At 36.9% G+C, this 23,412-nt stretch overlaps 1 protein-coding gene across 2 annotated transcripts in view; it reads left to right on the top strand.

The window, feature by feature from the left end:
- Window positions 1-23,412, top strand: part of GOLM2 (golgi membrane protein 2) — a 113,323-nt gene that overhangs the window by 83,926 nt on the left and 5,985 nt on the right. The window contains exon 9 of one of the 2 annotated variants that reach the window (XM_049706649.1): window positions 20,444-20,611. The exons of the other annotated variant lie outside the window; for it this stretch is intronic. Coding sequence (XP_049562606.1) covers window positions 20,444-20,611 — 168 coding nt within the window. The remainder of the gene's footprint in view (window positions 1-20,443; window positions 20,612-23,412) is intronic. 2 annotated transcript variants of the gene reach the window in all.

Raw genomic sequence — 23,412 nt, 5'->3', positions numbered from 1 at the left:
ATATACTGTAAAAATATACCTATGTTATATACATTAGCATATACATAAACATATGTGTATATATATAAAAAATCAATATTTTGAATATGATTCAAAAATTTTATGAGTATTTTACATCAACTACATTTTTTTTTTCTTTTTACCTTTCGACGTCCCTTCACCCATTTCTCCCATGTCCCCACCCCCAACCTCTGCCAACCACCAATCTGTTCTCTGTATCTATGAGCTTGATTTTTTTTTTTTTTTCTTTTTGGCTGCATTGGGTCTTTATTGCTGTGGGCTTTCTCTAATTGTGGCAAGCGGGGGCTACTCTTCGTTGCAGCGTGTGGGCTTCTCATTGCAGTGGCTTCTCTTGTTGCAGACCACGGGCTCTAGACACAGGAGCTTCAGTAGTTGCAGCACATGGGTTCAGTAGTTGCGGCACGTGGGCCCTAGAGCACACAGGATTCAGTATTTGCGGTGCGTGGACTCAGTAGTTGCAGCATGCGGGCTCGCAGGCTGGGCTCTAGGACATGCAGGCTTCAGTAGTTGTGGCTTGCGGGCTCTAGAGCACAAGCTCAGTAGTTGTGGCTCACGGGCTTAGTTGCTCCATGGCATATGGGATCTTCCCAGACCAGGGATCAAACCTGTGTCCCCTGCATTGACAGGCGGATTCTTAACCACTGTGCCACCAGGGAAGTCCCTATGAGCTTGATTTTTATTTGTTTGTTTTACTTTTTCTTAGATTCTACATATAAAAGAGATCATATGGTACTTACTTATTTCACTTAGCATAATACCATCAAGGTTCAACCATGTTGTTGCAAATAGCAAGATTTCATTCTTTTTTGTTGCTAAATAATACTTCGTTGCATATATATACCACACTTTCTTTGTCCGTTCATCCACCAATGGACACTTAGGTTGTTTCCATATCTTGGCTATTGTAAATAATGCTGCAATGAACATGGGGGTGCCTGTTTCAAGTTAGTGTTTTCATTTTCTTCAGATAAATACCCAAAATGGAATTTCTGGATCATATGGTAATTCTATTTTTAATTTTTTGAGAAACCTTCATACTGTTTTCTGTAGTGGTTACACCAATTTACATTCCTACCAAGAGCATAAGGGTTCCCTTTCCTCCACATTTCTCCAGTAATGACTGATTTTTGTTTGTTGATCTTGTATCCTACAACTTAGCTGAATTTAACACAATAGGTTTTTATTTGTGTATATTCCAACATATCCATCTTGACTCTTACGACAACTTTCATTTCTTTTATTGCAAATCATCTGTCCTTTTTCTGGCCGTTAATATACTACTCAATTTTCATTTATTTTTTTTACCACGAATGGATTATTTGACCTCTTTGGAATATACAATGATCCAAATTTAGTTTTCTCTATCTTGATTACCATTTGTCCGAGGATTATTATTTATTTTCCCTTTGTGATATTTACTTCTGGTTTATCTTGTACACACATAAACTCACATTAAATTATTTCACTATTTTTATCTCTCTCTAGAATTTCCATTTTTTTCCATTTCTTGTCTTTATCCCTAGCATATGGTACGATTCTGATACCAGTTCCCATGTGTGTGGGTTTTTCCCACACCACTAAGCAATTCTCTAACACCAGCTGGGTATCTACAGATTAACTCAATTCTGACACTATCTACCTGGAAATAGCCTCAGATCTCACAGGTTAAGGGCTCAGTCCTCCCCCACTTCAGATGCCAATTACAACTCCAGATTGTTGCCTATATTTCTAACTGACTGGATGAGGATCTAAGGTACCAACAGCCACCTTCTTGGGTGCAATTAATTTGCTGGAGCAGCTTGCAGAACTCGGAGAAACATTTTACTTACTAGATTACCAGCTTATAAAAACTATAACTCAGGAGGAGCTATACGGAAGAGTTGCATAGGACAGCACAGAGCTTCCATGCCTGTTCCAAGCATGCCAATCTCCCCAAATCTCCATGGGTTTTTATGGAGGCTTCATTACATAGGCAATACACATTCATTACATTGCTTTATAATAATCTGAACCTACCTTAAAATTTTTTAAAAACTAAATTTGTCTCTGTTCTTCCAGAAGAATTTCACTGTCAGTTTATCAAGTTCTATGACTAGCCTCAAATGTAGTTTTAATTACCATTTTATCCTTTTTTTTAATCCTTACTGTTTTCTTCTTTGGTTTTATCCTTCTCAAAATCTTATTTGCCTAAAAGTTTCTATATAGTAGAAGAATTATTTTAAATAAACATTTGGGACTTCCTGGCAGTCCAGCAGTTAAGACTCCGTGCTTCCATTGCAGGGGGTGCAGGTTCCATCCCTGGTCGGGGAACTAAGATTCTGCATGCTGCGCAGAGTGACCAAAAAGGAAAAATAAAATAGAATAGAATAGAAAACAAATATTTAAGGTATATACAAGGAACTGTTACCAGAAGGGGGACTCCTTCCAGGGCCCTAGAGTGGTCTCTTTTCTAACACTTGGAAATGAATTGTCCATGGAGACGCATTTACTGACAAAGCAAAAGACTTTATTGGAAAGGAGTGCTCGAGCAGAGAGCAGCAAGGTAAGGGAATCCAGGATAACTGCTCTGCCACTTGGCTTGCAGTCTCAGGTTTTATGGTAATAGGGTTAGCTTTCTGGGTTGTCTCTGGCCAATCATCTTGCCTGTGCCCATATTTGGTCCTATTCAAGGCCCTTCCTGATGGCGTGTGCATCTCTCAGTCAAGATGGTTTCCAGCAGGAGGGTTTCTGGGAGGTTGGCAGGACATATTATGGACTGGTGTCTCCTCCCTTCTTTGGGAACCAAATTCTCCTGGTTGGTTTATGGTGGCAGCACTGTGTTCATTAGCAGGACCTCCTGTTGTGAGACTACTCATGCAGGTGGTTATTACCATGTCTGGCCAAGGTGGGTGGTTTTGGTCAATGGTTTCCTAATAGAACCATTAGAGATAATCTAATGCCCTATTACTCACTACTCTGGACTAGCAGCATCCACATCACCTGTGATTGTTAAGATTTCAGACCCTACCCTAGACCTTATTTATATTAACATTAAAGTTTGAGACTCCACTATTATGTGATTTCTTCATTTTACAGACAAGAAAATTTAGGTCCAGAGTGTTTAATTTACTTGAGGCAAATAGTGGAACAACCAGGACTATTATCTAGGTCCCTTATCTTCAGGTTCACTGCTTTTTCACTGTATCCCACTACCTCCTCTATACTTTTAAAGTTTTGGAAAAATTCTTTAATAGTTCCTTTTCTTGTTCTATTTCTGGCAAACTCCTAATTGTACTTTAAAGCTGTGCTCTGCTGGCATCTATTTGATAAAGCCCTTCTCATATCCCTACGGTCTTGACCAAATCAATCATTCCCTTCTCACTGTATAGTTGACCCTTGAACAACATGGATTTGAACTGCATGGGTCCACTTATATGTGGATTTTTTCACTAGTAAATACTACAGTACTACACAGTCTGCAGTTGATTGAATCTGAGGATGTGGTTGCTGCATGTATGGAGGTGCAACTTTAAATTATATGTAGATCTTTGACTGTGCAGAGGGTCAGTACCCCTAACCCCCATGTTCAAGGGTCAACTGTACTTCAATCCATTGAACATATTATCATTAGTGTATATACCACATCATTATGTAATTAACTGTTGAAGGGGAGGAAAAATTTTTCCATGACCTTTTTAGGATCCCTGGCTGGGTCTGAAAATTAAACTGAGAAAGATTAACAGGAAAAAAAAACCTACACATTTATTTAATGTGACACAGGCCCTTCATAAGGAAAAGGAGACCCAAACAAATGGTTAAACCTGAATTTTTATTTTTAAAAAAATTTAAACAGTAAGTATATATATGTGAAATAATTACTGTAGTAGTACAGAAAATTTAATCATTTTACATTATAAAAATGATTTATGCAGAAGTGGTTTAGTTTAGAGAAATTGGCATTATTATTACTGACATCATTTGGATATAACTGAGAAAAAATATAAGATGAATAAAAAGTTTTTGGAACATGATATCCAAGAAAGTTTTTTTTGTTTTTTGTTTTTGTTTTTGTTTTTTGCGGTACGTGGGCCTCTCACTGTTGTGGCCTCTCCCGTTGCAGAGCACAGGCTCCGGACACGCAGGCTCAGCGGCCATGGCTCACGGGCCTAGCCGCTCCGCGGCATGTGGGATCTTCCCAGACTGGGGCACGAACCCATGTCCCCTGCGTTGGCAGGCGGACTCTCAACCACTGCGCCACCAGGAAGGCCCCCAAGAAAGTTTTTAATCTTCGTTTTGTTTTCAGTCAGTATCAAGGTGGCTCTCTCCAGGTCATTGTGCAATAAACTATTGGTACAAACCAAAACATGATTATGGAAATACTGTATGAGTTTACCCACCCTTTTACTGAAAATCTCCTCTCTTTTGTCTCCTCCCCTTAGTGAAATAATTTCAAATTCCCTAATTTCAACATATTCCATAATAATATGTCTAACTATAAAATTATATGTTTACATAATATGTATATGTAAAATATATATACATACACACAACACTTAATACTCATGCAAATATTAGAGAAAAGTAAGAGATTCTTTAAGATACTTTTTTTTTTTTTTTTTTTTTTTGCGGTACACGGGCCTCTCACTGCTGTGGCCTCTCCCGTTGCGGAACACAGGCTCCGGACGCGCAGGCTCAGCGGCTGTGGCTCACAGGCCCAGCCGCTCCGTGGCATGTGGGATCTTCCTGGACCGGGGCACGAACCCATGTCCCCTGCATCAGCAGGCGGACTCTCAACCACTGCGCCACCAGGAAATACCTAAGATACATTTTTAAAGGCAGGAAAAAAGAGGCAGAGGGAGAGATATCCATTCAGTTTAAACAGAGAAAGGCAGAAGACAGATCACATATTTCATTGAATCTGAAAGTCATTAATTTTAAGTTCAACACTTTTTTTTTTTTTGGCCACGCCATACAGCCTGCAGGATCTTAGTTCCCTGACCAGGGATCAAACCCGTTTCCCCTGCAAAGGAAGTGTGGAGTCTTAACCACTGGACTGCCAGGGAAGTCCCAACACATTTTTTTTTTTTTTTACCACCAAGAAAGGAAAAAAGTTGCTGCCAATTACACTATGACACATCACTGATTTGAAGATGTATCCTGATGTTAGCAGTATTAAATGTGAAAAAGTCCGTCTTAGAATCAATGAAATGTATATGTAGTATTTTTTGTCTTTTTTCTATTTTGAGTGATATCTTCTTTCTTAAAAATCCATTTTCAAGATTAATATTTTAGATTAACATTAGGGTAAGTTTTACCTCCAAGTAACTGAAATGGTAAATGAGAATGTCAATATGCTGCAAAAGTTTCCTTTTTTCATGAATTATCTCTGAAGTCTAAAACGTGTTTAGTGAGTGACCCGTTCATAAAGAAGAGGTTTCCTTTGCCAATAAACAAGTTATAGATTTGATACAAATGAGTGATCATTATTCATGTCTGGAACTTCATGGGCTCAGCCCTCCGAGTTAATAATTAACGCAGGGCTTCCCTGGTGGCGCAGTGGTTAAGAATCCGCCTGCCAATGCAGGGGACACAGGTTCGATTCCTGGTCCGGGAAGATCCCACATGCCAGAGAGCAACTAAGCCCGGGTGTCACAGCTACTGAGCCTGCGCTCTAGAGCCCACGAGCCACAACTACTGAAGCCCGCGTCCCTAGAGCCCATGCTCCACAACGAGAGAAGCCACTGCAGTGAGAAGCCCGCACACTGCAATGAAGAGTAGACCCCGCTCACCGCAACTAGAGAAAGCCCACATGCAGCAATGAAGACCCAGTGCAGCCAAAAATAAATAAATAAAATAAATAAATTTTAAAAAAATAAAATAAAAATAACGCAGAATTGGGAACATATTTGCCTACTTTTTGTTTCCTCTAGATTAGTGTTCGAAGTGCAAATCTATATTATTAGGCTAATTTCCCCTTCCAATTTATTATTTTTTTAATTAATTTTTATTGCAGTGTAGTTGCTTTACAATGTCGTGTTAGTTTCTACCATACAGCAAAATGAATCAGCTATACGTATACATATATGTCCTCTTTTTTGGATTTCCTTCCCGTTTAGTTCACTACAGAGCACTGAGTAGAGTTCCCTGTGCTATACTGTAGGTTCTCATTAATTATCTATTTTATACATAGTATCAATAGTGTATATAAGTCAATCCCAATCTCCCAGTTCCTCCTACCTCTCCCTTCCCTCTTGGTATCCATACATTTGTTCTCTACGTCTGTGTCTATTTCTACTTTGCAAATAAGGTCGTCTATACCATTTTTCTAGATTCCACATATATGCATTAATGTACGATATTTGTTTTTCTCTTTTTGACTTCACTCTGTATGACAGTCTCTAGGTCCATCCACGTCTCTACAAATGACCCATTTTCGTTCCTTCTTATGACTGAGTAATATTCCATTTCCCCCTCCAATTGAGAACCCTTCAACAAATTTGTTATTCAGTCTTCAAAAGAAATGTATTTATCTTGCCCAAATTAATGGGAGTCTTAAACAGCTGAATATTCCTTCCAAATATTTTGGGGTTTTTTAATTAGCTGTTACATAATTAAATAGTGCAATCTGGTATCTCACTATGGTACAGGCAGATTTTAGGACCAACTATTCCTTTTCCAATCAATGCTAAATACTTAGCGTTAAATGTTTTTGTGATAGGCTTGATGAAGAGTGGAAAGATATGATAGGACAAAGGATATGAAGTAAGGGTAGTAAACTGGGAGAAATTTAGCAAGGCTCATTTGTTCAGATTCTTCTTGATGTTCTTCTGTCTTGGGTATAAGGATATTCCTTTACTCCAGGTATAGGGAGGATACCACTCACATGAGGCTTTTATGACCTGCTTCAGGGGAAGGTCAGAAAGTCCTTTCTGCACATGCCATTTCTCAAATTCCTTCAGCTTGAAATATTTGATATTTCAAGGTGCTATGTTTTCAGGTTGCATGTCCTGAAACCTGTCATTCCCCTGTCTGAAAGTTCCAGATGAAGTTTCACAATCCAGAAACTGAGTTGTTAGCTTGCTCCATAACCCATTGAACTAGTCTCAGTCCTGGGTATTTCAAGGGAAACATAAGAAAAACAAAGGTTAATGGTTGGTACAAACTGTAAACTCGGTTTTTTAGTCCAGAAGACAGTCAATCAAGAAGATTTTCTAGATGTTGAACCTGAACCATCTTCAGATGCTTCATATTGCATTGGCAATATAACAGCTTTTCCTTGAATATCTGGTAATGTCATCAGGTGATCTGTTGAACTTTCTAAGTGGCCTAAATGGCAACAGGCACAAAGGTTGTCCATACATGAACTGTTGTGGTGATTTCTCTGAAGTTTATATCAAACTGTCCATCTTCAGCTTGCAAGGCTTTGGGAAAAGGACAGTTTTAAGTTTTAATGATTCAAAGTTAGAAGGGGTGAGAAAAATTGGAAACTTTAATTTGGAGAGTTGCAGCCAGATATTGAAGGAAACTAAAAGGATTCCGCATCTAGTCTAGTTTGCAGGTAGGTAACGAGATCTTAAAGACAATAAATAGGACTAGTATTTAATAGCCACAAGGGTTTACTGTCATTTTCTATTGAAGCATCATTTTTCTCTCTATAGTCACCCCATTTCTATCAAAGATAATCAAAGACTGTTTTTCAAAATAAGTCTAGTCTCATTAAACTTGGCCTGATTATTTATGTGAGTACAAGAATAGTGATTGACCACATAGGTCTTTTGAGTTTTCTTTGCTGGAACTTTTCATAAGGATTCTCAGATTGGATTTTTAAAAGCCTCTGGAGGTGAGGAAGCCAAGCCAGAGACTCGCCTTCAGACTTTGCCTGCAGTACCTAGAGACAGTTCCTATCTTCTTGAGGTTCACAAGATATCCTGAAGTTCCTGGGCCTGCCAGGATGTGACCTTCCTTATTCATCTGTAAGGCTGGGAACTTTGTATACCAGGTATAAGCTGGTTTTTCCGAGGGGGATGGGGGCACTTTATAAGTATTGACACTTTAAACCCAGCCCTAGTTCCATGAAGCTGTCGGTCATATCAGATTTTATGCATCATTCCCAAATATGACATTCTAGTCAGGGCCTTGGTAATACAGCCAAAGTTTCCAACTGTGTTCTATTACAAGGAGAGCAGATTCTTACTGAACTTAAAATAACTATATTGCCATGAAAACAAGATTTCTGACTAAGAGCTCCTGAATTCTGGAGGGATTAGGTAGGGAGAAAAAAGTATACTTTTGTGAATAAAGATAAATAACACCAAATTGCTGTGTTATAGATAGCTTAAGAGATATGAGCAAAGGGTTTCCTTAAATCTGGAAAACAAAAGATTAAAGGACCTCAATGTTGGGTAGTGTGTCCTGAATCCTATAACTGTTTGTATACATGTCTTCTCTGTTAGAGTGGTAACTCACAAGGGCAGGAACTGTGTCTTATTCTTTTTTATTTTCCCAGCCTTGCATGTACATAGTAAACATTTGTTAAACTTACTGCGTTACTTTTGGAATTTTATATTTCTGTAGTTAGTCACACAATCAAAATGATTACTTGGTCATAAATTATATAATACATGAGAAGTTCCCTACTTTTAATTTCTTTATTCTAAAATTCTTAGTCCTGAATCTTTTATAGTCTTTCTTTTTTTAAATTGTAGTTTACGGATTGTTTAAATTTTTTTTTATTCTCCAAAAACCCAACTACTAATTTTGCCACTTTTTAATTTTCAATCTGCCTTTTATTTTATTCTTTGCTATTTGTGACTTGTCACTTTATTCCCCTTTTAAGTTTTTGGACAGATACTTAATTCTTCACACTTAATTCTTTCTTACTAATATATTAACTTATAAACAAACTTTTATCAAACGCCTGTTAGGCAAAACACTATGCATTTGTAACCACAATTTTTCCTCTGTTGTTTTGTTGTGTGTATTAAGTTTTTATATACTAAATTTCCATTTCTATTGTCTTTTAAAAATATTTTGCCATTTTATTCTGACTTTATTCTTCATGAATAAGCATTAAGGGCATTTTTTTCTCTATAGTTTTAATTGTTTTTGTTTGTTTGTTTGGCCATGCTGTGTGGCTTGCAGAATCTTAGTGCCCCGACCAGGGATTGAACCTGGGCCCTCAGCAGTGAAAGCATGGAGTCCTAACCACTGGACTGCCAGGGAGTTCCCTCTATAGTTTTAATTGTTAACTTCACTTTTCCATCTGTATTCAAAATAGGTAAAAGAGAATGTTTAGAATAGCAGATGAGGGATAAGTGTATTTGTTCATTAGGGAGATTAAGGCTTATAGGAATGGCCAGGCTTTAGTGGAATTTGAAGAAAGTGATCTTGTGTTAGGCTAGATCTATATGTTCTGGTTCCAAAACTTTGTTAAATAGCAAAAATAATTCTTTGCAGAGATTGAAAACTGATGAGACTTCACCATATCCAGCTAGCATATTAGTTTTGTTCAGTCCACACAGTGAATTTTAAAAATCTGAAATAGTTGCCAGTATTTAAAAGTCAAGAGATTTCATGTAAAATTCCCAGTCTCTAATTCTCTTAAACCAGATTGTTTGACATAATCACTGGAACTGATTATGACTATTCTGTTTAGAATGAGACTTGCCTTGTCCCATTTCTCATAATCCCACTTTGACATAATACATCCAGTTATCTTGCTTGTCTGATACTTGGAGGCGTTTGAGTTTGTGACCACTTTCTATAACATGAGAATATAGAATAGAAACCTTGTAGTTGATCCAGGGCAGGGGCTTAGCTGTATGTTAGAAACCTTGTAGTTAACCTCATGGCAGTATAGAAAGGTACATGAGGTTAGACTGGGCTTGAGAGGGAAGTATTACCTGAAAGTTAGCGAGCAAGGGGTATTAGACTGAGAAGTAATATTGAAAAATGGTAAATGAGGAGATGGTAGTCTCGAGAAAAAAGGTACTGCGTTAAAAATGCCAGAGACAGAACACTGTTATCATAATGAGGCCTTATTGATAAATGAAAGGTACGAAGTAGGAGTAGGAAGAAAGTGTCTGAGTATGTGAAGAAATCTCTTTTTCTGTCCTGACTCCTTTTGCATCATGGAGACAGTTATAATCTCAGTCCATATCGTCATCTAATTTTACTTCATCTAGAGACCAAAGGTATATATAGAGATCAATAAGTACAAATAATAGAAGTGTAAATAGGTAATGAATATAAAAGTATTTGATCCTGTAGATACTAAATGATATGCTGTTAGAACAAGTTGAAAATTTTGTTGAAACTGACTACTGGACATAGGGGGAAAAATCTTAGATTTTATACAATAACCACAACAATTTTTTTGACAGTTTTAAATTTAGCATATTTTATAACTTAATATATCACACTTATATTGATACATTTTTTATAAATTTAATTTTGTCTTGCCACATCATACAAAAATGGCTAGGTAATTTGTTGGCATGTTTTGCCATTATTTAGAAAATATATTTGTGTTGGTTTAATTTAAAATGTAGAATGTAGTCTATATGGTTATACAAAATATAGTTTAGGGGATACTTCAGAGTATCCTGGAGGCACACTTCAAAGAAATAGTCAGACATCTTCCAAAGTAGTTGAAATGGAGAATTCATGGAAGACCCACCTGTTTGCCAATTAGGAGGGCTGTACTCTATATATTTAGATGCCTTGAATTGAGAAAACAGTTCATTTCAAATGTCAGCCCTGTACTGAAAGTCACAAGGACTTTCAAAACAGTAGGTGGTGATTGTTGATCAATATGGGCTTTTCTGTATGCCTGCTCCAGGGTGAGTAGCAGCAGAAATTCATTTATTTAACTGTGGTTAATGATTCCCCTGAACAACTTGGTGAGACAAGGTAGTGTATCAGAGAGTACATCATTTTATGTATGGATTTTTTTTAAAGTATTTTTCAACCTCTGATCTAGATGGCTTAGTGGGTTTATCACCTTTGAGATATCCACTCTGCTCACACAGATAACAATAGATAAAATGTAAAAAGAGAGAACTAAAAGGATATTGATAATCTCAAAAACATGTTAAAAATTACTGTGGTCAAGAAATGAAACAGGGGCTTCCCTGGTGGCGCAGTGGTTGGGAGTCCGCCTGCCCATGCAGGGGACACGGGTTCATGCCCCGGTCCGGGAAGATCCCACATGCCGCAGAGCGGCTAGGCCCGTGAGCCGTGGCCGCTGGGCCTGCGCGTCCGGAGCCTGTGCTCCGCAACGGGAGAGGCCACAACAGTGAGAGGCCTGCATACCGCAAAAAAAAAAAAAAAAAAGAAATGAAACAAAAATACATGATGATGAAAGGAAATGAATGATTAGACCTATTAGATTCCAGGTCTGGAAATGAGGCTTCAAGGAATTTGACTCTTAACAGCAAAAGAATATAATGGGAGCCAGGCTTATTGCTTAATGCCAGAATCTAAATAAGGCCCCATCTTTCTTGGCAGAGGAAGCAGAAAATAAATGTTGCTGACTGCCATCAAGAACTACAGTGTTTAGCAACCTGAAGGCTTATGGAGCCAGAAACCTGCAGATGCAGCCTTATGACCATACTGCATGGTCATACCACATCACTATTAGTTCTGTAATGAATCTGTGCTATCCCAAATAGCATCATGGTATAGAAACTCTGAAATGTGATTTAAAAATCTTATTCTAGTCTGGGGAACTGGGACATCTCTAAAATGAATACATAATAAAATAAAATAATTTTATTTTAAATAAAATACAATAAAATGAATAGGTGAACACAGAGAGGATAGAAGAGAAAAAACACAAATACCCCGCCCCCCATACACACATCCACACTGAAAATTAATTAGCAAACCAAAACCCCCAAATATATGAAAAATGTTAATGCTAAGAGAGCCAACATACCAACAATTGAAACATGAAAATTATTTTTGTGTTTAAGGGTCCTCAAAGAGAGATGATGAAATAACTTATTCAAAAAGAGAAGAGATTAAGAAACAGGCAGAAATAAAACAAAAACAGCTAGCTATAAAAACCAGTTATACATTTTAGAAATGAAAAGTATAATCATTGAAATAAAAAATCAACTTATGAGATAGACCATGAACATAGTTGACTGACTGATTAGGAATCTTGTACTGAGATATTCAACAAGAATGTAGCACAGAGTAGCAAAGACATAGATATAGAGATAAGTATATATCATATGTATATGTGACAGAGATGTTAAGAGAGACAGAATATATATGTGTGTCTAATTGGAGTTTTGGGTAGAGAATAGAGTAAATGGTAGATAATCAATATTTGAAAACTTTAAAGTGCTCAGAGTTTTCTGAGGTTGAAGAAAGACATGAATTGTTAGATCAGATATGCCTGAGATAAATGAAGAAAGTCTTTGCTTTTAGGCATTGTAGGAAAACCTCAGAGTATCCAAAAATAAAGGGAAAAATCTTAAATGATACCAAAAAATATAGATTATTTCCAGGGAGTGACAATTATATTGACAGCAGATTTTTCATCAGCAAATTAAATGCCAGACAATAATAGAATAATATCTTCATCCTGATGAGTAGAAAATAACTATCAACATAGACTATTATACCAGCTAATGAGGACAGCAAGGACAAAATGAAGATGTACTCAGTGGGTAGAGGAGGAATAGGAGATAATATTGAAAGAAAGGAAGAAGAAAATTCAAAGAAAGGCATCCAAACAGTAAGATCAAATATTACAAAAACCACAATAAATATAAACAGATTAAAGTTACCTGTTATAAGAGATGATAAAAAGATATGCAAATCAAATCCAGCTATATATAGTGTTTACAACTAAATCTTAAACACAAACATGTAGAAAACATGAAAATAAAAGGACTATAAAAGAGGCTTCTCACTTCTGGGTATATACCCCAAAGAATTGAAAACAGGGACTTGAACAGGTATTTGTACATTCATATTCATAACAGCATTATTCACAATAGCCAAAAGGTGGAAGCATCCCAAGTATTCAACAAATGAATGTATAAACAAAATGTGGCATATATGTACAATGGAATATTATTCAGCTTTAAAAAGGAATGAAATTCTGACACATGCTACAACATAGATGAACCTTCAAAACGTTATGATAGGGCTTCCCTGGTGGCGCAGTGGTTGGGAGTCCGCCTGCTGGTGCAGGGGACGCGGGTTCGTGCCCCGGTCCAGGAGGGTCCCGCGTGCCACAGAGCGGCTGGGCCCGTGGGCCATGGCCGCTGAGCCTGCGCGTCCGGAGTCTGTGCTCCGCAACGGGAGAGGCCGCGGCGGGGGGTAAGGGGGGCGTACCAAAAAAAAAAAAAAAAAAAACACGTTATGATAAGTGAAATAAGCCAGTCACAAAAGGCAAATACTGTTGTGATTCCACTTATATGAGGTACCTAGAGTAGTAAAATTTCATAGAAACAGAATGGTGGTTGCCGGGGGCTGGGTGGGGAAGGGGGTATTGTTTAATGCATACAGAGTGTCAGTTTGGGAAGATGAAAAAAGTTCTGAACATAGATGGTGGTTATGGTTGCACAACACTGTCAATGTATTTAATGCCACTGAACTATACACTTAAAAATGGTTAAGGGGGCTTCCCTGGTGGCGCAGTGGTTGAGAATCCGCCTGCCAATGCAGGGGACATGGGTTCGAGCCCTGGTCTGGGAAGATCCCACATGCCGCGGAGCAACTAAGCCCGTGAGCCACAATTACTGAGCCTGCACGTCTGGAGCCTATGCTCCGCAACAAGAGAGGCCGCGACAGTGAGAGGCCCGCGCACCGCGATGAAGAGTGGCCCCCGCTTGCCGCAACTAGAGAAAGCCCTCGCACAGAAACGAAGACCCAACACAGCCATAAATAAATAAATAAAGTAAGAGTCAGAGCACTGGAAGACAACTGATACTTTAAAAAAAAAAAAAAAAAATTTCCCCTGAAATCCAGAAGACGACTAGGATAACCATTATCATCACTTTTATTCAGCTTTTCACTGTAGGTCCTAGTCAATGAAATACAGTACAAGAAAAGAAAATAAACAGTATAGAGATTAGAAAGGAAGAAATAAAACTGACAAAACTGATATTAAGATGATTTTTATGTAGAAAATTCAAAACCAATTTACAAACTATTAAATAAATATATTTAGCAAAGTTATTAGATATAGGATTAATATAAAAATTAATTGCATTTCTACATGTCAGCAGTAAACATATAAAATGAAATTTTTAAAAAGAAACTTTTTTAGCTTTTTGCAGGTAACTATTTTTATTTGACGTATAGTTGATTTACAATGTTGTGTTACTTTCACGTATACAGCAAAGTGATTCAGCTATACATATATGTGTCTTGCTAAGAATAGCCAAGACAATCTATAAGGAGAAAAAAACTTATTGATGTCCACTACCAGATATCAAGACTTACTATAAAAACTGTTATTGATAAAGTAATTCAGACAGTGTGGTATTTGCACAAGAATGGACAAATGGACCAATGGAACAGAACAAAGAATACGGGAACTGACTACATATATATGGTCACTTGATTTATGACAGAGTTGATACTGCAATGCAATGGGGGGAAGGATAGTCTTCTCAATAAATAGTACTGGGTCAGTTGGATAGCCAAATGGAAAAATAATAACCTTGGCTCCCCTATCTCACACAATACACAGAATTAAATTCAAGATAGATTACAGATTTAAAATTTTAAGCTAATAAAACTTCTGGAGGAAAACAGGAGAATATATTCATGATGTGGAGTAGGCAAAGATTTCTAAAACCAGATAAGCCCCCCAAAAAGCTAACCATAAATGAAAAAGATGATAAATTGGGCTTTATTAAAATTAAGAACTTTTGTTAATCCAAAGATCAGGGCTTCCCTGGTGGCGCAGTGGTTGAGAGTCCACCTGCCGATGCAGGGTACACGGGTTCGTGCCCCGGTCCGGGAAGATCCCACATGCCATGGAGCGGCTGGGCCCGTGAGCCATGGCCGCTGAGCCTGCACGTCCGGAGCCTGTGCTCCACAACGGGAGAGGCCACAACAGTGAGAGGCCTGCGTACCGCAAAAAAAAACACAAAAAAACAAACAAAAAAATCGATCATAAGTGTGAGAAGATGTACATACCATGCAATTTAGCACCTAATATGTTACCTACAAACGTTCTTATATATAAGGAGGCATGTACAAGAATATTTATTGTTTATTACATTGAAAATTGAAAACAAATAATCATCAGTATGATAATATCAAGGTGTATGTACCAGACATACAGTGGAATCACATAGGAGTTAAAATAAATGAATAAAGCTACATTTATCAACGTTGGTAAATCTCAAAAGCATAATGTGGAGGGAATAAAGCAAGTTGCAGAACAGATATATTAAGGTGCTGTGTTGGGAGTCCCCCAAGACCACCCTGAGGCTTGATGATTCAATAGAAGAGTTCACAGGACCCAGAGGAGTTATAGTTTAGTACAGCAGAAGGACAGAGATTAAAATTGGTAAATGGAAAAGCTCATGGAGCAAGGTCTAGGAAAAAGCAGATGTAAGCTTCCAGGTGTCTCCTTCCAGTCTCCAGCAAAGAAGTGTGACAAAACACATGTGAAGTGTTGCCAACCAGGGAAGCTCATGTGATCCTTGGTGTCCAGGGTTTTTATTGGGGGTCATTCATATAGTATCCTCATGTAGTCATGTAGTGCCCACGTGACTGAGGTCAGCTATTCAGACTCTAGACCTGCCTGCCTCCACCTAGCAAAAACAAATATTCACCATGAATCACTTCATTAGGATAAATTTGTCCAATCAAACTGGTAAGCATGGCTCAAGGGCTCAGAAGTTATATCCCACAATCAAGCCAAGGACCAGTCCTGAAGACAAGCCTTTCTTTGCAGTGTACAATGACCTTGTGAAGTAGATATAGGAAGCCTTTTAAAATCTCTGACTTTAAAGGTCTTCCATAATTATTCCCAATTCAAACTTCATCTTTCAGACTTCATCTTTCTGCTTCCTAATATAAATCCAGTCAAATTAATCTCTTTACTGTCTCCTGAATACTCCATCTTCGTTCTTATTTGAATGCTCCTTTCCTTCTCTCTGTCATGGTCCAATATATTTGCCTCTTTTTTGTGAGGCAAACATGATAACCACTACACTATAGAAACCTGATTGCCTCTTTTTTGAAACCTTCCTTTCTAGCTCTAACCCACACTGATTTCTCCCTTGTATAATTTTTTGCAAATATGATGCCTAATATATAATTTAGCAGTCTGTTATATTGATCAGCATCATGCATTTTATTTATATAGCCATATTCATTCACTGTCTACTGTGAAGTTTGATATCCCCAACTTGACTGGCAATTTTATGTAGTTGGCTCTGTTTTTTTGTCTCTTGTTGTCTATTGTACTGTATGAATTACTATTGTGGTCATCCATTCTTGTTAGTGATTTTCTTATTATCTCTGTAGGTCACTGTAACTGTAGTATGAAAATTTTATGACTGAATTCAGGCTAGTCAGAACACCAAACACCTTTTAAAAAAAGAGAAGAAACTTTGTAAATTGTTCTGTTGGAATATTATAATAGGTACAGGTCGACCATTTCTTTGATTAATATACCATGTCCTTATAATATTAGTTAAATTAACTATATTTTGCAATAACTTTTTTAGACTAATTTTTTGGTCTTCTATATTTCATAATTCTCATAAAAAATGAAAATATTTTCTTGGAGGAAATAATGTACCTTGAGAAACTCACTGGTAAGTACCATATCAAAATGTTTATATATTTAAAACAGCAATTTCACATTGCATAAAGATGATTTAACTGCTCCAGGTATTTTGTCCATAATATTGCATATTAAAAAAAGAAAATATAGATTTCTATAAATCTCCCTTTTTTCTTTCTTACATTGGCATCATTTATGTTATCATTAGAGAAACAGATAATAATAAAAGACACCAAAATGTTTTGTTTTGTATAACTATCATTAGGAGACAGGGTCTTTCTCACAAATAGCTTACCTATTCTTCTCTTGTTAACTCTTGTATATCCTTTTATATAACTCTTGTATATCCTTTTATCCTTCTTAACTCTTGTATATCCATTTCTTTTCTCTAACTCTTTTATCAACTTTTCCATTTATTTATTGTACATACCCAACTCTATTCTAGAATAGATTTAAGATGACTTTATGCTCTTTTTCATTATCCCCATTTACTTCAGTCCCCCTTTTTTTTTTTACTGCCCCCCCCACCAAAAAAAAGCCTATGTGAGTATGATTTATTTTTTAACTATTTTCCTGATAGACTATTTTTTTAATTGTGGTATAGCTGATTTACAATATTACATTATTTTCAGGTGTACAACATGGTGATTCAAAATTTTTATAGATTATGCTCCATTTAACGTTATTATAAAATGTTGGCTCTATTCCCAGTGTTGGACAATATATCCTTATAGCTTAATTATTCTGTATATAGTACTTTGTACTTCTTAATCCCCTACTCCTATCTTGTACCTCCCCCCTTTTCTCTCCCCACTGGTAACCACTAGTTTGTTCTTTTTTTTTTTTTAATTTATTTATTTATTTTTGGCTGCGTTGGATCTTCGTTGTTGCTAGTTTGTTCTTTGTATCTGCAAGTCTGTTTCTGTTTTGTTATATTCATTAGTTTTATTTTTTAGATTCCACGTATAAGTGATAACATACAGTATGTATCTTTCTCTGTCTGACTTATTTCACTAAGCATAATACCCTCCCTGTCCATCCATGTTGTTGCAAATGGCAAAATTTTCATTCTTTTTTATGGTTAAGTAGTATTCCATTGTATATATATATACCACATCTTCTTTATCCATTCATCTATTGATGGACACTTAGATTGCTTCCGTATCTTAGCTATTGTAAATAATATTGCTATGAACATTGGGGGGTACATGTATCTTTTTGAATTAGTGTTTGCATTTTCTTCAGATATATACCCAAGACTGAAATTGCTGGATTATATGGTAGGTTTTTTTTTGTTTTTTTTTTTTAGGACACACAGTGCCAAATGTGGGATCTTAGTTCCCCAACCAGGGATCAAACCTGTGCCCCCTGCATTGGGAGTCAGAATCTTAACCACTGGACTGCCAGGGAAGTCCCTATTTTTAGGGGGTTTTTTTGTTTTGTTTTATTTTTTTAATTTATTTTAGGCTGCCTTGGGTCTTCGTTGCTGCACGTGGGCTCTCTCTAGTTGCGGTGAGCGGGGGCTACTCTTCATTGTGGTGCGCAGGCTTCTCATTGCGGTGGCTTCTATTGTTGCAGAGCACAGGCTCTAGGTGCACAGGCATCAGTAGTTGTGGCATGCAGGCTCAGTAGTTGTGGCTCGTGGTCTCTAGAGCGCAGGCTCAGTAGTTGTGGCGCACAGGCTTAGTTGCTCCACGGCATGTGAGATCTTCCAGGACCAGGGCTTGAACCCGTGTCCCCTGCATTGGCAGGCAGATTCTTAACCACTGTGCCACCAGGGAAGCCCTATTTTTAGTTTTTAGGTTTTTAATTAATTAATTTTATTTACTTTTGGCTGTGTTGGGTCTTGGCTGTGCACAGGCTTTCTCTAGTTGTGGTGAGTGGGGGCTCCTCTTCATTGTGGTGCACAGGCTTCTCATTGTGGCTTCTCTTGTTGTGGAGCACGGGCTCTAGGCATGTGGGCTTCAGTAGTTGCAGCATGCTGGCTCAGTAGTTGTGGCTCGCGGGCTCTAGAGTGCAGGCTCAGTAGTTGTGGCACACGGGCTTAGTTGCTCCACAGCATGTGGGATCTTCCCGGACCAGGGCTCAAACCCGTGTCCCCTGCATTGGCACGTGGATTCTTAACCACTGTGCCACCAGGGAAGCCCTATTTTTAGTTTTTTAAGGAACTTCCATGCTGTTTCCCACAGTGGCTGCACCAATTTACTTTTTCCCACCAACAGGGCACAACAATTCCCTTTTCTCCACACCCTTTCCAGCATTTATTATTTATAGACTTTTTGATGACAGCCTTTCTGATTGGTGTGAGGTAATACCTCATTGTGGTTTTGATTTGCATGTCTCTAGTAATTAGCGTTGTTGAGCATCTTTTCATGTGCCTGTTGGCCATCTGTATGTCCTCTTTGGAAAAATGTTTATTCAGCCCATTTTTTAATCAGGTTGTTTGTGTTTTTGATATTGAGTTGTATAAGCTGTTTATGTATTTTGATATTTCCTGAATGACTCTTTACACAGCAATTAGAAATATATTGGCCTGATGATGTGGTGAGCCATCTGTAGAATTGACCAATACCTCCATAATTCTTTCTCTTTATACTTAACTTTTCTTTCCAAGCAGAGGAAGTTTGTCTCATTGCAATGTGGATTTTAAAAATATAATTTGAAAATTTTTAAACCTATCATAGAAAGTGTTTATAATTTCTAAAAAAGTCTTAAATTCTTACATCATCAGTAAGTTAATGTTATTCATATTTTAGGGATTTATTAAATTTACTTTTTTGCCACTTCAGTGTCAAAGTAGAGTTTAACTTGTGTTGTGAGTCACACCTTAGTTTGCCTAGCATTTTTATTTTCAATGTCCATTTGTTGAATATTGTTGAATAGCTTTCTACAGTAGGTGTTATGTCTGTTGCTCTTCTTGATTTCTAACTGCTATGAATATAATATAAGAGCCTCATGTCAGTCAACTTTCTTAAGCTTCCTCTGTCATTGACTTTTAGAAATATTGTTCAGGAAATGAGAAAGAATAAATCAGAATTACTTGGGATGTTTTTCAAAACACATACCACTAGGGATTCTGATAGTTTACTCTCTTTGCCATCCCTCCTTGGAAATCCATGACTATAGTGAATCACTGTTAGTGAAGAAACTTAAAATAGCCCTCCAGTATGTTAGTTTGTCTTATTTTCCAAAAAGAAACTAGCTTACACGGTACTCATTTATTCTGATAAGAAAAGTTATCAAAATTATTCGTGGAAAGTGATGTTTCACAAAGCAGTAAATGACTACAGATTTCAAATATGTATTGTATCTAGTAATAAAATTATTTATTCTTCTCCTAAAGTGTTAAATTAGACAAATACTTCTGTCAGAGAAGTTGTTGGTTATTAGGAAAACAATTCTGAAAAGTGTGCCCTTTTCTTTAAGAAAACATTCAAACCTTAAGCAGCAAGTACTGGAATTAACACAAAAGAGAAATTCTTAAAATTATTTTCGGTCTTCATTCTTATTTCCTTTTATCTTGGATAACCTTCAGAAAGTGTATCTTTTTTTTATAACCAGTATCCTGAAAATTGCCAGGTTTCACTTGTCTACTTTCTGGTCTACCTCCAGTATAGGTCCCTTCTTTTCTTCTCTCTTCACTCTTGAATTAATCCTCTACCTACTTCACAGGCCGATTCTTTGATGAGAATGAATCCCCTGTTGATCCGCAGCATGGCTCTAAACTGGCGGATTATAATGGGGATGATGGTAACGTAGGTGAGTATGAGGCAGACAAGCAGGCTGAGCTGGCTTACAATGAGGAAGAAGATGGTGATGGTGGAGAGGAAGACGTCCAAGGTGAGCGTGGGCCTGGCCTCCATGCTGTGACCGTGAAACCCACCTCTAAGTTTTTTGGTTGAATTTGTGTAGAATTTTCCCCACTTAATAGCAGTACAGTCTTAATACAGAGAGGTTCTGTGCAGTTTTTCAATTTTATTTTGGAAAACAATTTTATGATAGTGGTATTTGTAGACCTTTAAATAAATCATTTTAATTTTTTTCATTTTTAGTTATTATGTGATATATATTAGTGTTTATAGTTACAATCTGAAACTCAGACTCTTCAGAAATTTTAGAATTAAATTGTTTAAAATGGCTCTAGACTTTACCTAAGGCAAATACTCCCAGAAAAAAATCTTTTCCAATTTCTCATCTGAAAGCATTTCATCATTCTAAGTACAGATATTAACCAGCCAGCCACAAAGGGAATGGTCTCGTCCACAATGAAGACAGGATTATTTCACTAATGATTCAGCATAGGAAGGCTCTTTTTGAAATTTGTTCTGAGAGGCTTAAAATTTATACTAAACAATCAGTTTTTGAAGATTTGTCTGTTTTGTGTTTAATACACAGATTCAACATATTTTCCTTGTTAACTGTGTTCCTTCTGAACTTTTAACTTAGTGAAAGTTCAGAATCTACTTGTTTGCATGCACCCCTACCCACGCATGCATATCAGAGTATGTTGCTTTATTGCAAGTTCTTAGGCCTGTTTTCTGCCTGCTTATATCATTTAGTAGCATTTATGGAGCTTTTTCTCTTTTCTATAAAAATTGATTATGAACTTAATGTGTGAAGTATTCAATTTTATAATACATTGCATGAAATATTTTTCAATGTAACCTATCTTGATTTCTTCCTTAACTCTTTTTAAAGTAATTAAATGTTATTTAGGTTCCTGACAAGAATTGTTTCTGTAAAACTCAGAAGAAAATATAGTTGTCCTAGAATACTACATAGTTAATAGAAAAAGGAAAACTAGAGACTCTGACTTCCACCTAGGCATTATTTTGTTAGTACATTCTAGTTTGGGAAGAATGGTTATTGGATTAGAAAGAGATTAATAAATGCTAGGAGTTATATACGGATGTTAATGAGAAATTCTCAAACACTTTTTGGTATCAGTGAAAAAATTGTACTCATCCATTTTTCTTCAATCTCATCCATTTTTCATAAATCTTACCATTTCTTTCTCATTGCTTTTGTAATTTGTTTGGATTATATTTATTTGCAATTATTTATAACTTAGTTTTAAGGCTTTTTCATGCATGCATATCGTATCACCAATTAGATTGTAAGCTCTTGGAGGGCAGGAATTTTCATTTATTTTGCCTTCTATTTTGTTTGTATCCTTTTCTGCCTTCATATTCAGCCCCCACCCCCACAGTAGTCCTTAGCGTACCTAGGGCCCTCAATAAATACTGTTAACTGATCATTTTATGCCTTTCTCATTGAGTTTTTATTCTTACAACTGTGACTAGGTTAATAACCCATTAACTTCTGGTCTTATAATCTTGCTTGGTTTACACTTTAAACATTCTCTGTTTTTCTTTCATAGAAGCTTCTATCATCTCATTGTATAATTTTGAGGTTTTTATTAGAACAATTAATTTCAGTGGTATTGAAAATTATTTCTTATATTTTGGCTATCTTAATGTTGATGACTTTTATCACAAAGTTCTCATTTGATATTTTTATGATTTTTATCCATAATAGATACATTTATCTTCAGTGCCTTCTCTCTCTCTTTCCTATGCTCTTCTCCCTCTCCCACCCCTAGTTCTCATTGCCACTTTCTACTTTAGGTCCCCGGTACCCTCATTCAACCCCTCCTTTTCCTTTCACAAGAGAATAAATCCATTGATTCTCGGGAATATAAGGAAATGACCTAAGATGATATTCTCAATGAAGTAGGGAGGGGATGGTTAAATTTGGGGGTTTCCTCATTTGCAAGTGAATCTTACTTGAGCTGGAGATTGCCATTTAACATTTTTTTTATCCCATTTTGAGGTTCACTAGATGATAGCAGCAGAAGGATAGTGCAGCTACTAAGGGACTCCTTTGTCATAGGGAACAGAAAGATGTAAGAACATCTGCTCCAGCAAATACAGAGAGAGAAGTTTGGGTGAACTGACTAAAAAGGAATACTGGAGACTTGGATATTTAATACCAAATAATTTTAAACATGTTTTCAGAGATTCTTTAGGTATAGTATTAACTGTCTAAAAAGTGGAGAGTGAGAATTATGGTTCTTCCCTAGTTTATCAACAATATGTATTCCAAATGTTTATTATTAAATTAGAGTATTTAAAAGCATTTCTTCATAGCTTCAGTGTAAAAATAATGGTTGGGTTCCTAGGTCAGTTTGCACTTTCAGCGAAAGCAGGCAGTAGAGTGGAAAAAACCATTAGCCTTAGAACTAGGAGACCAGCTGTGTATTGCTTTTCTAGTCACTTATACTCTCTGGGCCACCATTTCTTCATCTGTAATGTAAGGGTGTTGAACTAGAATACATAGATGATCCTTCTTAGTTCTAAAATTTTGTGGTCACATTCATAGTGGATTCACTGTAACACAAGTATTAGGGACAAATGTGTTTCATATTTCAGCATCTAAAATAACATCTTCCCCCAAACCCTAGAAAGAAAAGTGGAAACTTTATGCTCCCATTGAAACTCTGCAGCCAGAGATTTCAAAAATTGAAGCATGCACTTCAGAAGCACTTTAATGTTTCTACCAGTAGGGGCTCTGCTCTGCTCTCCCTGGTATTAGAAGCAGTTGTGTTTTTTTGTTTTGTTTTGTTTTTTCTCAAGCTGTTG

The sequence above is a fragment of the Orcinus orca genome, chromosome 2 (assembly GCF_937001465.1).
Source record: "Orcinus orca chromosome 2, mOrcOrc1.1, whole genome shotgun sequence".
Taxonomy (NCBI): domain Eukaryota; kingdom Metazoa; phylum Chordata; class Mammalia; order Artiodactyla; family Delphinidae; genus Orcinus; species Orcinus orca.
This window is presented reverse-complemented; position numbering and strand designations above follow the sequence as displayed.